The sequence below is a fragment of the Eschrichtius robustus genome, chromosome 17 (assembly GCF_028021215.1).
Source record: "Eschrichtius robustus isolate mEscRob2 chromosome 17, mEscRob2.pri, whole genome shotgun sequence".
Lineage (NCBI taxonomy): Eukaryota > Metazoa > Chordata > Mammalia > Artiodactyla > Eschrichtiidae > Eschrichtius > Eschrichtius robustus.
Genome location: NC_090840.1, coordinates 41187066 through 41202731, shown reverse-complemented (window position 1 = coordinate 41202731; position 15666 = coordinate 41187066). Strand labels below are relative to the sequence as shown.

Sequence of the window (15666 nt, the reverse complement as noted above, 5' to 3'; positions counted from 1 at the left end):
ATTTAGCTCCCAAGATGATGATATAAAATGGGTAACCCAAGAAGGCATTTTCTCTGGGTGACACATTAACTACATGCCCCTTTGGCTTGAAAATGCTGCCATGTAAATTTTGAGCTCCACGACCAAGAATATGACATGTAGAAAATAAAGAGGGTTCAACTGAAAACCTTAACGTTTAAAGGATTTCAAAGTTAAAACTAAGATGAAGTGAATGGAACTGGGATTATTCTTGATAGAACAGAATAAATAAAAGAAAATTCATTGATGGCCTTTAAATTCATAGAGGTATCTTAAAGACCAGATGATTACACTCTGTCATCATGGCAAATGTGTTAGAGCTTCACCCTAAATTACATAAAAATACAGAAAGGTCCAGAGACACTGTAGCAAGGACTGAGTTACCTTTCAGAAATACCTCAAGACCCAACCTAAATGTTTCATTAATACAATCATATTTATGTCTGTTGTGTGCTTGGTACTATTCTGAATGCTAGAGTGAAAAAGACACACAAGATCCCTCTCTCTTAGTGTTTATTTGTTGGGAAGTGAGAGAGACAACAAAATAAGTAACAAATAATAGCTCTTAGTGTTAAGTGCTATATTTAAAGGAAAGTAAACAGGATAGTTGGATAAAAAGTGACTCAGCGTCAGATTGAGTCATTAGGGAAGACTTCTCTGAGGAGGTGACATTTGAGCTGAGCTATTTAGGATGCCTTGACAAGACTGTTCCAAATGGTGTTTTACTCACAAAGGGTTTCATAAATAGAAGGCATCCAGAAAGAGCACAGCTGTGTGTGGTTAGTAACTCTCCTTGGTTATGGGTAGTTCCTGAGGGAAGTTTTAGTCATATGAGAGACAACCACCTGATAAGCTTAAAACTTACAAGACTTCAGTAATTATCTATAGTGAAGTTCTGTTGGTATTCTCAGAGTGTAACTCTTCTGTCCTTTGGAAACTAGCACATTGTCATAGATTGAAAGACACCATTGCTACTAAATGGTTTCTCACGGACCCATGATCCAGGGAATTATAGCATCTTACAATCAGAAAGAACTTTCATAAGTCACCAAGTGCAACATACAAAATGCAAGTGAGCAACTATATACCTTCTTCATGAGCACACTTAGTAATGGGTGGCTCTTTTATCTTGTTAGGCAGTTTTATTTATGACTGTGTGTGTGTGTGTGTGTGTTTCTTTAGGCACTCTGTAACTTCTATCCAATTCTTCCCATAGGAATCATAAAAGATAGTTTTATTCCCCTGCCTCTCTCCCACGTAACAGTCTTTAAAATATTTGAACATTGCTATCATATTCCCCCTGAATTTGTTCCATTCTTCCTTAACCATTTCCCTCAGGACATAATTTCCAGACCCTTTACCATCCTGGTTACACTCTAATTTTTCTAAGTACTCCTCTCTAGAAACATGGTACCTAGAGTGAGACAGGAAATGTGATCTCATAGCATAGATCTGTTGGGACCATGGAATCTGCCTCAGGCAGATGACTACACTTCTGTTGCAGCCTAACATGGCTGCAACATGCACTCTTTCAGAAATGGGGCACATGGTTGGTGCATAATTAATTTTGTCTGTGGCCAAGAAAAACCTACTGTCAAGGAGATAACTCACATCCTGAACTTGTGCAATTGAACGCTTTTCTTAACTTAAATTTAGGAATTTACTGTTATCCCTGTAAAAATTTCATCTTGTTGGTTTTGGCTCAAAAGACATAAGTGGATGTGATGATGTCACTCTAAATTCAGAATCTAAACTGGACAATGTCAGTGGACAAATGAGATCTGTTTTTCCCCTTCCCACTTTGGCTAATGCACTCATCTTTCTCATAATAATATGGTAGCCAAACTTTGGAATCACCTAGAACTTCTCTCTTGCCACCTAAATTCAATCAGTAACCAAGTCCTATTCTCAAAATGCCTCTTAGATGCATCATTTTCAAGTCTCATTGCAATTACCCTGACACTAGTCCTCATTACTGCCTGCCTGTAGCATTACCTAACTTAAGAATGTAAAGAATGGGCTATCTTATCATTTAAACTCCTTTTACCTGTCCTACTGGATTATATATAAAGAGTTGCCCGAATAATCAGTCCATGAGGAGTTTCCCTACTTAGTATGCCCTAAATGTTTCTTGGCTCCCTGTAGCCTCTTCCACATCTTTGTATGTTTGTCCCAAATAGTGTCTGTGTATCCCAACTCGTCCTAAATTTGATTTGATTTATTTAATTACATTGGCCTACTCATACCTCTAAGTTATAACCTGTCTGTAGCCTGCCTTGAAATGGACGTGTGTGTTTCCTCTTACATCTTGGATATGAGGTAAGCATGTCAGTGTCCATTGATGCCTTTGGGTTATAGACTCTAGATTTAATGGGTAGCAATCTTTGGATAAAGAGAGAAGAGTATAAGAAGTTTGAGAAGAAAAAGTACTGATTAACTTATTAATACTAATGACTAACATTTAAATAGAATTTTATATGTGCCAAATACTGTGCCATGCAACCTTGTACATTGCCTCAGGTGGACTTCAAGGTGCCCCCAATTTACAGAAAAGGGATCTGAGGTATAGGCTGTGATTTATGGTGAAATAACATAGCTTCACTCAGTGGCCTATACTCCTAATTTCTACATTACACTATTTACTTTAAACTATTATTAAAAAGAATTTATTGTTGCTTAGAATGATCATATATATGCACGTAATATATACATTCATTCATACACACATACACCCATTACACACATACAATAGAATTGTATGCAATATATGGATTTCTCTTTTTAAATATTCTTGTTCTGTGAGTTACACCATTTAGTCAGTATTTTGCAGTAGCAAAAGCACAGGCTTTGGAGACCATCTGCTATGCAATGTACTCACTATGGGATCTCAAGAAAGTCACTCCAATTCCTGTCTTCCTTTCTTTTTTTTTAAATGGAGATACTAGCATCAACTTCTCAGGGCTGCCTTAAGGATTAGAGCCAATATAATGAAGTACCTGGCAAATAGTGGATATTATGAAATGCTAACTATAAACTTTTAGACTCAGGAGAAGACCATGGAACAAGATGTTAGACATACATGATGCTAGGAATGCTTCATATAGTATATATGTTGACACTTCGACTCAGTTTTCAATTTTTAAACCTGTTTTCTTAATGATTTCTAACTCCTTTTTCCAAAGATTTCTAAATTCACAGTCACTTTTGAATGACATTTTCAGGAAAGAGAAAATTATCTCTGTTATTCTGTTGGCCACAGGAATAATGACTTTCTGTTAATCAGTTAATTTTGCTGGAAATTTTTTTTTTTTATTATTTCTACAGTGACAATGTGCTCAGTATTCTCTTCCCATTAAACTATCACTATACCTTGGTTCTCCAATTATTATAATGGATTTCTGTGTTTAATGCTCCCCCTTGGCATATATCACCTTCTCCAGGAAGCCATCCTCCTTTTGTAGTTGCATAACACTGTGTACTTTCTATGGCTAATTATTATCTTCTGCTTTGTATTATAGTGACTCATGTATATATCTTACCTTTACTATAAAGTTGGAAATTTTCCAATGATAGGGTCTCTGTAATTCATCCAGCACTCAAAAAATAGTGTCTGGAATACAATAGCTGTTCAATAAATATTAGTTGAATGCTGTCTGCTTAGATCATTTCTTTAATAAGCTGATGGTTCAAACTGTGAAGATACTCATTATGGCTCCACATCATTTGTCTTTTTTCAAAATCAAGTATCTATTGAGCTCAGTCAGTGCCAATCTACCCAGCTGGATTCACTTCCTTCTAATGGGCTGCATGCCTTCTTTATTCTAACCATCTGCTCGTTCTCAATAACCCTATAATCAATACAATGTGATGCCTATCATATGTATGCCTAGAACTTGGGCCAGGCAACCTCTCCTAACATTTAATTATGCTGTGCTTGTAGCTATTAATTATCACTAGAAAACTCTATGCTATTTATTATATCTTTCAATTACTTATTTGATTTTTAAAATGATATCCATGACTAACTTGGACCAAAAACATTTTTTTTTCATGTAAAAATATACCAGCTCAAATGTCCATTTTTATTGGGAAGTCTTTCTAAACTAAATTAAGGCTTGGTGAGCTCAAATGTCCATTTTTATCGGGAAGTCTTTCTAAACTAAATTATGGCTTGGTGATACCATTTTGGAACAAACTATTAAATCATTCACCTGTAACATGTACAAATATGTTTGAGCTGGTATTTGAAATATTAATCCTTAAATTCCTTAAAGGACAGTGAATATTTCCATTCACTGTACCTAAATAGTACATAACATAATGTCACATTCTGTAAACTAGTTAATAAAAATAATTGAATCAAATTAATAAAAGAAAAATAAGACTTTTACATTTTTTAATTAGTTATGTATATGGCCAAGGTATGTGGGACAGGGCAGAATTAGGGCTCACTCTGCTAATTCTTTTTTTTTTTTTTAATGGACAATTTTTTTTAAATTTTTATTGGAGTATAGTTGATTTACAGTGTTGTGTTAGTTTCATGTGTACAGCAAAGTGAATGTTATACATATACATACATCCACTCTTTTAGATTCTTTTCCCATATAGGCCATTACAGAGTGTTGAGTAGAGTTCCCTGTGCTATACAGCAGGTCCTTATTAGTTATCTATTTTATATATACTAGCGTGTATATCTCAATCCTAATCTCCCAACTTATCTCTCCCCCCCTCACCCCCTGGTAACCATAGTTTGTTTTCTACATGCTTATTCTTATAAATGCCGTTTTTTTAGGAATCTAGCACTGCAGTGCAGTACAATTGCCAAATGAATCTTCTGAGTCCAGCTGGTCCTGAAAGAATTTATTTGAATAACTTGGCTAATTTCAAAACTATTATTTAATTTTTCAGTAACTTCTTAATTCTTAATATTGGGTTGGCCAAAAAGTTCCTTCGGTTTTTAAGTAAAAATAAAAGACATTTGTCATTTTCACCGAGCACTTTACTGAACAACGTATTCATAGTTTTATTCCACTACCTTCTTCCATTTTTCAGGCAACTTCATCATTCCGTCTTAACAAAACTTTTTATCTTTTTGAGCAAAGAACTGTTCCAGGTACCTTTTACAGTCTTCCAGGGAATTGAAATTTTTTCCGTAAGAGGAATTTTGTAAAGACTGAAATAAATGGAAATCCGAAGGTGCAATAACTGGTGAATACAGCGGATGAATCAGAACTTCCCAGCCAAGCTGTAACAGTTTTTGCCTGGTCATCAAAGACACATGCAGTCTTGCGTTTCCTGATGGAAGATTATGCGTTTTCTGTTTACTAATTCCAGATGCTTTTCGTCAAGTGCTGCTTTCAGTTGGTCTAATTGGGAGCAGTTCTTGGAATTACTTGTTTGGTTTTCCAGAAGGAGCTCATAATAGAGGACTCCCTTCCAATCCCACCATATACACAACATCACCTTCTTTGGATGAAGACCGGCCTTTGGTGTGGTTGATGGTGGTTCATCTCACTTGCCCCACGATCTCTTCCGTTCCACATTATTGTATAGTATCCACTTTTCATCACCCATCACAATTTGTTTTAAAAACGGAATATTTTCATTATGTTTAAGTAGAAAATCGCATGCAAAAATACAGTCAAGAAGGTTTTTTTTGCTTATGTGTAAACCAAACATCAAGCAATTAACATAACCAAGGTGGTGCAAATGATTTTCAACGCTTGATTTGGATATTTTGAGTATGTCGGCTATCTCCCATGTGGTTTAACATTGATTGTTCTCAATTAATGTCTTGATTTGATCACTATCAACTTCAACTGGTCTTTCTGACTGTGGAGCGTCATCCAGCAAGAAATCTCCAGCATGAAACTTCACAAACCACTTTTGACACGTTCGATCAGTCACAGCACCTTCACCATACACTGCACATATCTTTTTTGTGTGTTTCAGTTGCATTTTTACCTTTCTTGAAATAATAAAGCATAATATGCTGAAAGTGTTGCTTTTTTCTTCCATCTTCAATATTAAAATAGCTATACAAAAATTCACCAATTTTTAAAATTTAATTTTTTTATACAGTAGTTTCTTATTACTTATCTATTTTATACATATTAGTGTATATATGTCAATCCCAATCTCCCAATTCATCCCACCACCACCACCACTACCACCACCCCACCCCCCGCTTTCCCCCTTTGGTGTCCATACATTTGTTCTCTACATCTGTGTCTCTATTTCTGCCTTGCAAACCAGTTCATCTGTACCATTTTTCTAGATTCCACATATATGCGTTAATATACGATATTTGTTTTTCTCTTTCTGACTTACTTCACTCTGTATGACAGTCTCTAGGTCCATCCACGTCTCCACAAATGCCCCAATTTCGTTCCTTTTTATGGCTGAGTAATATTCCGTTGTATATATGTACCACATCTTCTTTGTCCATTCGTCTGTCGATGGGCATTTAGGTTGCTTCCATGACCTGGCTATTGTAAATAGTGCTGCAATGAACATTGGGGTGCGTGTGTCTTTTTGAATTATGGTTTTCTCAGGGTATATGCCCAGTAGTGGGATTGCTGGGTCATATGGTAATTCTATTTTTAGTTTTTTAAGGAACCTCCCTACTGTTCTCCATAGTGGCTGTATCAATTTACATTCCCACCAACAGTGCTGGAGGGTTCCCTTTTCTCCACACCCTCTCCAGCATTTGTTGTTTGTAGATTTTCTGATGATGCCCATTCTAACTGGTGTTAGGTGATACCTCATTGTAGTTTTGATTTGCATTTCTCTAATAATTAATGATGTTGAGCGGCTTTTCATGTGCCTCTTGGCCATCTGTATGTCTTCTTTGGAGAAATGTCTATTTAGGTTTTCTGCCCATTTTTTGATTGGGTTATTTGTTGTTTTTTTTTTAATATTGAGCAGCATGAGCTGTTTATATATTTTGGAGATTAATCCTTTGTCCATTGATTCATTTGCAAATATCTTCTCCCATTCTGAGGGTAAAAATTCACCACTTTTGATAAGTTTTTTTTTTTTTTTTAATGCACGCTATTACAGCTGCCACAATACAGTCTAACAAAGTTGTTTTGAATGAAGTTAAAGATAACTAAGTGCTACTAGAGTCATCTTACAGAAAAAATATGAATGAGCTGTTTGGCCAACCCAATACATCAAGTCAGATTTCTCAAAACAATTATACTTTCATTGGAAATACTTTCAAGGTCCATCTAATCTCTAGAGAATCCCTGTGACCTCTAAGACCTGTTCCCTTAGAGCCCAAAATTAATCCCAGTGTCATGAAATTGGCACTTCCTACTCAGCAATATTAGAAGGAATCTCTGGCATTCACAGCAGAAGCATTAACAAGGCATTACCTTTTAGCATCCTGTCAGAAGCTTCTAAAGGAAAGACTAAAGAAGCAAGGATAAGAGTTCCAAATCTTGGAAAAGGGGAATTGCAACACAAAACTCATTCAAGTAAACTGTAAAACTTTCAAGTGTTTGGACGAACTAAGCATTTGGATGTTTGAATCGGGGTAGAGGCTAAAATTTTCTGAGTAACCAACATGGTTAAGACACTATATATGAGATAAGTCAAGGGAGGCACAGAGAGATTATGTGCTCAGTTGGCAAGTGAGAGAAGAGGGTTGGGGCTCCTCTAGACATCTGACAGCTAGAGGAAGAAGCAGAAGTTCCAGTAGTGGTTCAAGAGGCTTAATGCAGGCTTCGGCATACAAGCAGAGGCAAAAGAGGAATGAAAGTAGTGTAGAGAGAAGGAATTCACTAGGTGCCTGTGTGCCAGGACAGGATACAATAAACAAGTATGAGAAAGCCCTGTTTTTATAGCAAAGCCAGGCTTAGAAAACAGGAGGCATTACCTACTTCATGGAGGAAGAGCGCATTTCCAGTGGATGGGACAGGAGAAGGGACAGGCTTGATGCTGACAAACAGTACAAATGATGTCAAATCCTTTCTGTTCTGCCAGACTTAGTGAGACCCAGAATGTCCAAGGAGGGAGAGACAGGGAAAGTTGTTGCATATGCTTTTCCTCTTGTGTTCCTCTGCATAACTCCCATCCTTCAGATCTTACCTCAGTTGCACTTCTCAGGTCTACCTTCTCTGATTTCTCTGACTACAACTCCTCATAACACAATATAATTCTTCTTCATGACACTTTTCACAATTATAATTTTACATGTATTTGTATATTTGATTACCTTTCCCCAGTAAACCTGAGAGTAGAGACACATGATGTTTTCATTCCTTTTTGTATTATCAGCATCTAGCAGAGTGCTAGTCTACTACTAGCAGGCACAACAACTATTTGTTAAACATAGGAAAGAAGGAAGGCAGGAAGGGAAGGAGGAAGGGAGGGGGGTGACTGGGTTAGGGGGTCATCCAAAAGGACAGTAAAAGTATGAAAAGGAGAGACTAGGGACGCAATAACAATTTACAAACTACCCAACTCTGCTTAGAGTTGCCTTTATTTACTGTCAATTCTTTATGGTCAAATAAAAAGCTATGGCAGACCACATCTTTGTCCTGGGCAGCTACACATGTGAACCACTTAAGGTGAACATTGCTGTACTACCATTGGACTTTATGATGCATAGTAACAATGCTGTACACAATTAGAGATAATGGCTATTTGTTTCTTTGGAGATTTTAAACCTATCATGATAGCTCTGTGTTTGATTAAGTTGGACTTTGAAAATGGCTTACATCCCATTTCACTCAAATTGACATTCAATGGTTTACTAAGTGCCAGGCACTAGGGACAAGACAAGGTCTCCACCCTCAAGAGTTATAATAAAGGGCATCTTTGAAAATTGTTGATATACCAGCACTTCATTAGTCCTAGGCCAAATGTATTCACCATAAATTATAGGACATTAATCCATTTTTTTCATGTCATTAGAAGTGATTGAAAATTTCCAGTTTCATTAGTCAAATTAGCAAAGAAAAAAAGAATAGAATCTGTATTCTCTAAAGAATCTCCTTCCATTTTATCATTGTTGCTAGTTAGACCACAATAGCCACTCTAATTTATTTCAAAGTTTCATGTTGCTAGTTAGACTACAATAGCAACTCTAATTTATTTCAAAGTTTCAACGTCAGGCATTGAGCTTACATATATTAACATTTAATTCCCAAATGAAGACAAAGACCTTATTTTTTTTTTCACATCTCTATCCTCAGGACCACCATAGACACAAGAAGATGAATGTAAATATTTGTCAAAAGAATGGATATGTAAACAAATGGAGAGTGGGAACAATTCATGTATTGTTCAAACCTGCCACCTTTAGGCAATCCAATTTTTGTTTTTAGGAACTATAAATTGAACAACACACCCTGGTGAATTTCACACTAAGTGTATAGAATAATAAGACAATAGAGCTGAAAACAACCGCAAAAGAGACCTCATTTTATACATGTATTCACTGGTTGACCTTGGCAAATGACTTAACCTTTCTGGATCATAAATTTTATTAACCATATGAGAGTGATAATTATAACTTTCTTGAAAATGAACAAAGAGTTCCTAGCATTGTGTCTGGCTCTTGGTATATGGTGGATGCTGTTATTCTATTTGATACCATTTTGTGAGTGCACAAATTTTGTAATTATTACTTTTGTTTTAGGAAGTTAAATATCAAGACTATTTTAATGCTGTGCATTCTGTGGCACATATAACCCCAAAAATCAGTATACTGGGGCAAACTGGACTTCCTATGATGATAAAAGAAAGACTAACCCAAAAGTCAAGCACAGTATAGACCCAAAAGAAAAAAAAAAAAAAAAAAAATAGATAGGGGGAGTTTCAAGCATTATTAAAAGCACGACCTGTAGCACCACAAGAAAGAATTCAAACCAACTTTTAAAAAACACATTTGGGGATTTTATAGAAAATTGTTAGAGTAAGAATTATGATCATCTTTGAACAATGACATAAGTATCACCAAGATATGAAGACCACAAGGACACTTGGCAGCATTTCAGCTGAATGCCACAATGCACCCTGCCTGCTTTATCTGCTATATTTTTCTCCTTAGCACTAATACTACCTCACATCCCACTTGTTTTGCATGTTTCTTTCTTGCATCTCTTCTGACTAGAACATAGCTCCATGAAGGCAGGTATTTTCATCTGTTTTTTTCTTTTTTTAATTGCCAAATTACCTGAGACACAGATGGTGCTCAATACTTAAGTGTGGCTTTGAATAAATGAAGGCAGAAATTGAGGCCCAGTGAGATTAAATATCTTAGGTTTAGTTGGTGAGTGGCTGAACAGGTTGAAGTATCAGGACTTGCAGACACTCTTCCAGGGCTCTTTGCAGCTCTCTAAGCTCTCTCTTTTCTGAAAGTTTTGTCTTCCTTTCTCTTAGCAACTGGGAGAGTGAGCAGTATTTCTGAACTATGTAAATAATCTCTATCCATCTTTTGAGGGTTTCTAGCACATTTTATTCAAGGTGCTTCTAGAACTCCCATTATAAAGGGAAAATAGATTTTTTTCAAAACTCCACAACATTGGAGACTCTACATGAAAAAAATTGCTAGTTCATAGCAGTGAAACAATAATACCATTAGCCTGAGTCTGACTTGTAAAGCACTTTAAAGATAGACCACAAGAAGCCTAGTTTCTAATCAGTTGAATTCTTCTTTAAAAGTAAAATGTGACTTCTTCTTTCAAAGTAAGGGCTGAGCTGAGCCAACACCCTGTTTAAGGAAATTGAATTGGGAAGTCAAAATTTAGGGTCTCTCCTAAATAGTCAAAGGATGAGGAGGAGAGTAATGCGGGAGCCACAAGAAGACAAAGTAATAATGATCAGACTCTTCGGCTTTTTTTCCTGAGGGAGTATATTTTACAATCTGTAATTTTTTTACTAAACAACTATTAAACGGAGAGAAGGATACACATGTTTTCAGATATGCAAGAGTTCAAAAAATTTAATTACCACATACCTAGACTAGGGTGCTATCTGGAGAGTTATTTCTACAAAATAAGTAAACCAAAAAAGGGGGAAAACATGGTTCCAGGAAACAGTGGTTCCAATTCAGGAGCCGCAAAGGGATATCCGGGCTGACAGTATCCAGCAAACCTAGATAGTAATCAGCTTAAATTGGGGCAGGAGGACAGAGGCTCCTGGAAGGAAGTTACTCAAGGAAAAAGCACGTTTGATAGGGTATGTAATATGATCACGTTTAAAATAAAATGAGGCCATGATAAAGGCAAAAGGCACAAGAAAAAGTGAAAGACAATTAGAAACTCCAAGGGAACAAAAATGGTATATGAGGAAGAAAATATAATCATAGTACATTAACTGGTTCCATATAAATGATATTTACTTATTAACAGTATACGTTTTAGAATTTTAGAATTCTCCATGAGACAAAGATTTAATCATGGTGATAACTGAATAGATTATAAATACTATACATCTCATAAAAGTAAGAAGTTTATAATTTGTGAAGAGGAAGAGGGAAGGAGAGCTGAAAGTGGATTACAGATGCCAACATTGCCATCTTACCAAGTGGGGAATAAAAAGAGATTGTAGTTGATGAAAAAAGAAACAGGGGTTTCCCTGGTGGCACAGTGGTTGAGAATCTTCCTGCCAATGCAGGGGACACGGGTTCGAGCCCTGGTCTGGGAGGATCCCACATGCCGCAGAGCAACTGGGCCCGTGAGCCACAATTACTGAGCCTGTGGGTCTGGAGCCTGTGCTCCGCAACAAGAGAGGCCCGCACACCGTGATGAAGAATGGCCCCCGCTTGCCACAACTAGAGAAAGCCCTCGCACAGAAACGAAGATGCAACACAGCCATAAATTTAAAATAATAATAATAATAATAATAATAATAATAATCTCCTTCATTTAAAAAAAAAAGAAACAAAGGTTGGGAGATTGGGATTGACACATAACACTACTATACGTAAAACAGATAACTAATAAAAACCTACAGTATAGCACAGGGAACTCTACTTGATACTCTGTAATGACCTAGATGGGAAAAGAATCTAAAAAAGAGTGGGTATATGTATATGTATAACTGATTAACTTTGCTGTCAGCAGAAAATAACACAACACTGTAAATCAACTATACTCCAATAAAAATTAACTTAAAAAAAGAAACAAAGGTGTAATAATATTAAATTTAAAAGATAACTACGGAGAAACTAAACATATTAATATAAATATATTCGGAAGATGAAGCATGATATCTAAAATGGACAAATCAAGAAAACAAAAGAATTAAAAGTGGTTATAAATAGAGGTCAAAATTGTGGGTGAGGGGGAGTGGATCAGAAGAGAGTTACTTTTTATTATAAACCTTTTATATTATTTGATTTTCTTAAAACAATGCACTGTTACTTTAATGGAAAAAAATTCAAGCAGAGGTGGAGAATTGGCTCTTGGTTCAGTCAAATTTTAAATTCCTTTGCAAAGAAACTCCTCTGTCTCATTAGAAAAGTCCAAATCCCAAGGATGTCCACTCTCACCACTATTATTCAACATAGTTTTGGAAGTCCTAGCCACAGCAATCAGAGAAGAAAAAGAAATAAAAGGAATACAAATTGGAAAAGAAGAAATAAAACTGTCACTGCAGATGACATGATACTATACATAGAGAATCCTAAAGATGCCATCAGAAAACTACTAGAGCTAATCAATGAATTTGGCAAAGTTTCAGGATACAAAATTAATGCACAGAAATCTCCTGCATTCCTATACACTAACAAAGAAAGATCAGAAAGAGAAATTAAGGAAACAATCCCATTCACCACTGCAGCAGAAAGAATAAAATACCTAGGAATAAACCTACCTAAGGAGGTAAAAGACCTGTATTCAGAAAACTATAGGACACTGATGAAAGAAATCAAAGATGACACAAACAGATGGAGAGATATACCATGTTCTTAGATTGGAAGAATCAATATTGTGAAAATGACTATTCCACCCAAAGCAATCTACAGTTTCAGTGCAATCCCTATCAAATTACCAATGACATTTTTTACAGAACTAGAACAAAAAATCTTAAAATTTGTGTGGAGACACAAAAGACTCCAAATAGCCAAAGCAATCTTGAGGGAACAAAATGGAGCTGGAGGAATCAGGCTCCCTGACTTCAGATTATACTGCAAAGCTACAGTAATCAAGACAATATGGTACCAGTACAAAAATAGAAATATAGATCAATGGAACAGGGTAGAAAGCCCAGAGATAAACCCATGCACCTATGGTCAACTAATCTATGACAAAGCAGGCAAGCATATACAATGGAGAAAGGACAGTCTCTTCAATAAGTGGTGCTGGGAAAACTGGACAGCTACATGTGAAAGAATGAACACCCTAACACCATACACAAAAATAAACTCAAAATGAATTAAAGACCTAAAAGTAAGACCGGACACTATAAAACTCTTAGAGGAAAACATAGGAAGAACAGTCTTCGACATAAATCATGCAAGATCTTTTTTGACCCACCTCCTAGGGTAATGGAAATAAAAACAAAAGGGACCTAATAAAACTTAAAAGCTTTTGCACAGCAAAGAAAACCATAAACAAGATGAAAATACAACCTTCAGAATGGGAGAAAATATTTGCAAATGAATCAACAAAGGATTAATCTCCAAAATATATAAACAGCTCATGCTGCTCAATATTAAAAAAACAAACAACCCAATCAAAAAATGGGCAGAAGACTTAAATAGACATTTCTCCAAAGAAGACATACAGATGGCCAAGAGGCACATGAAAAGCTGCTCAACATCACTAATTATTAGAGAAATGCAAATCAAAACTACAATGAGGTATAACCTAACACCGGTTAGAATGGGCATCACCAAAATATCTAGAAACAATAATTGCTGGAGAGGGTGTGGAGAAAAGGGAACCCTCTTGCACTGTTAGTGGGAATGTAAACCAATACAGCCACTGTGTAGAACAGTATGGAAGTTCCTTTAAAAACTAAAAATAGAACTACCATATGACCCAGCAATCCCACTCCTGAGCAGATACCCTGAGAAAAACATAATTCAAAAAGACACATGCACCCCAATGTTCATTGCAGCACTATTTACAATAGCCAGGTCATGGAAGCAACCTAGATGCCCATCAGCAGATAATGGATAAAGATGTGGTACATATATACAATGGAATATTACTCAGCCATAAAAAGGAATTAAATTGGGTCATTTGTAGAGACATGGATGGACCTAGAGACTGTCATACAGAGTGAAGTAAGTCAGAAAGAGAAAAACAAATATCATATATTAACGTATATATGTGGAATCTAGAAAAATGGTACAGATGAACTGGCTTGCAAGGCAGAAATAGAGACACAGATGTAGAGAACAAACTTATGGACACCAAAGGGGGAAAGCAGTGGAGAGTGGTGGTGGTGGGAGATTGGGATTGACATATATACACTAATATGTATAAAATAGATAACTAATAAGAACCTGCTGTATAAAAATAAATAAATACAATTCAGGGGAAAAAAAGTCCAAATCTGTTCTACAAATGCACTTTTGGAAGTTATTATTAAAGGGGGAGTTTTTGAGTATTACTGTATTTCTTGGAAAGATATGGCCACAGACTACAAACTCAAATAATTTTGGAAACCTAAGAGGAAATGAGGTAGGTGAAGGTAAGAAAATAGAGTTTTGTTTTTTTTTTTTTGTAACTCTGAACTCAAAAGTAATGAACTATAATGAACTACAGTGACTTGGCTGGTTATAGGTTGTTTCAGTGCTGATGACAGTTTAGAAGTGAACAAAAAGAAAACTGCAAAGTTAATATCCCTTGCCTTCTCCCAACCTCAAGATTTTAGCAGCTGGAGTTTCACATTGTTCAGCAGAAATGTTTAACACAAGCATCTGGGATTCATTCTGTTGCTCTTTATAAGGATATTCTTTATTTAAAATACTAACCTTCTTTTAAAGACTACTTCAGAAGAAATGAATGTTCCCTCCTTCCCATTTCCTGCCAACACTCCATTTCAATGTTCAGCCTGCTCTAGGAAATTGAAAAGAACTCCCTTCTTACATCAGAAATATCTCTTCATTCCATATGCAAAAGCTTCAGGATAGTCCCCAGGGTGAACAGCATCTCCAGGATCCTCAAACCCACTTCCAGATGGAGCCCCCAAGGTAGACAAGTAGATCCAGGCTCCCAACCCCTTTCCAGATGACAGCCTCCAGAAAGATGAGTGTGGCAGAGACCTAACCCTCTGATTCCAAATGTGGGTCACAGAACACGTGGATAAGTTGTAACATCTTCTCTCCCTACCATATGTAATTCACTAAGGGAGAAAGCCTTCTGATCCCTTTCCAGCAACCATCCACATTAAGTCTCCAGGGAGCTAAGTCTCCAGAGATTGAAGGCTTCTTGTTTTCTCAACTCTTTTCTCTCTTCCTATTTTCCATCCTCAATTGAAAAAGATAATGCTGTTCCTCACCTGGGTCAAGGTGCTTATCTCTGGGCACACTTTGGGGATTCGGTTATTCTGAAGGTCTAGAGTCTTCAAGCCAGGCAGTTTTTCTAACATTGAGGGCATCTTTGTCATGTTCTTTCCATTTAAGGTAACGATTTTAGTGCTTTTACCGCCCTTCAGTGCTCTTATTAACAACCTTTCAGCCAT

General features: G+C 36.4%; 1 protein-coding gene across 2 annotated transcripts in view; it reads right to left on the bottom strand.

Moving 5' to 3' along the window:
* Window positions 1-15666, bottom strand: part of LRRC69 (leucine rich repeat containing 69) — a 98086-nt gene extending 82420 nt beyond the window's left edge. For both annotated transcript variants that reach the window (XM_068526282.1, XM_068526283.1), the window contains exon 1: window positions 15484-15666. In XM_068526282.1, coding sequence (XP_068382383.1) covers window positions 15484-15666 — 183 coding nt within the window. The remainder of the gene's footprint in view (window positions 1-15483) is intronic.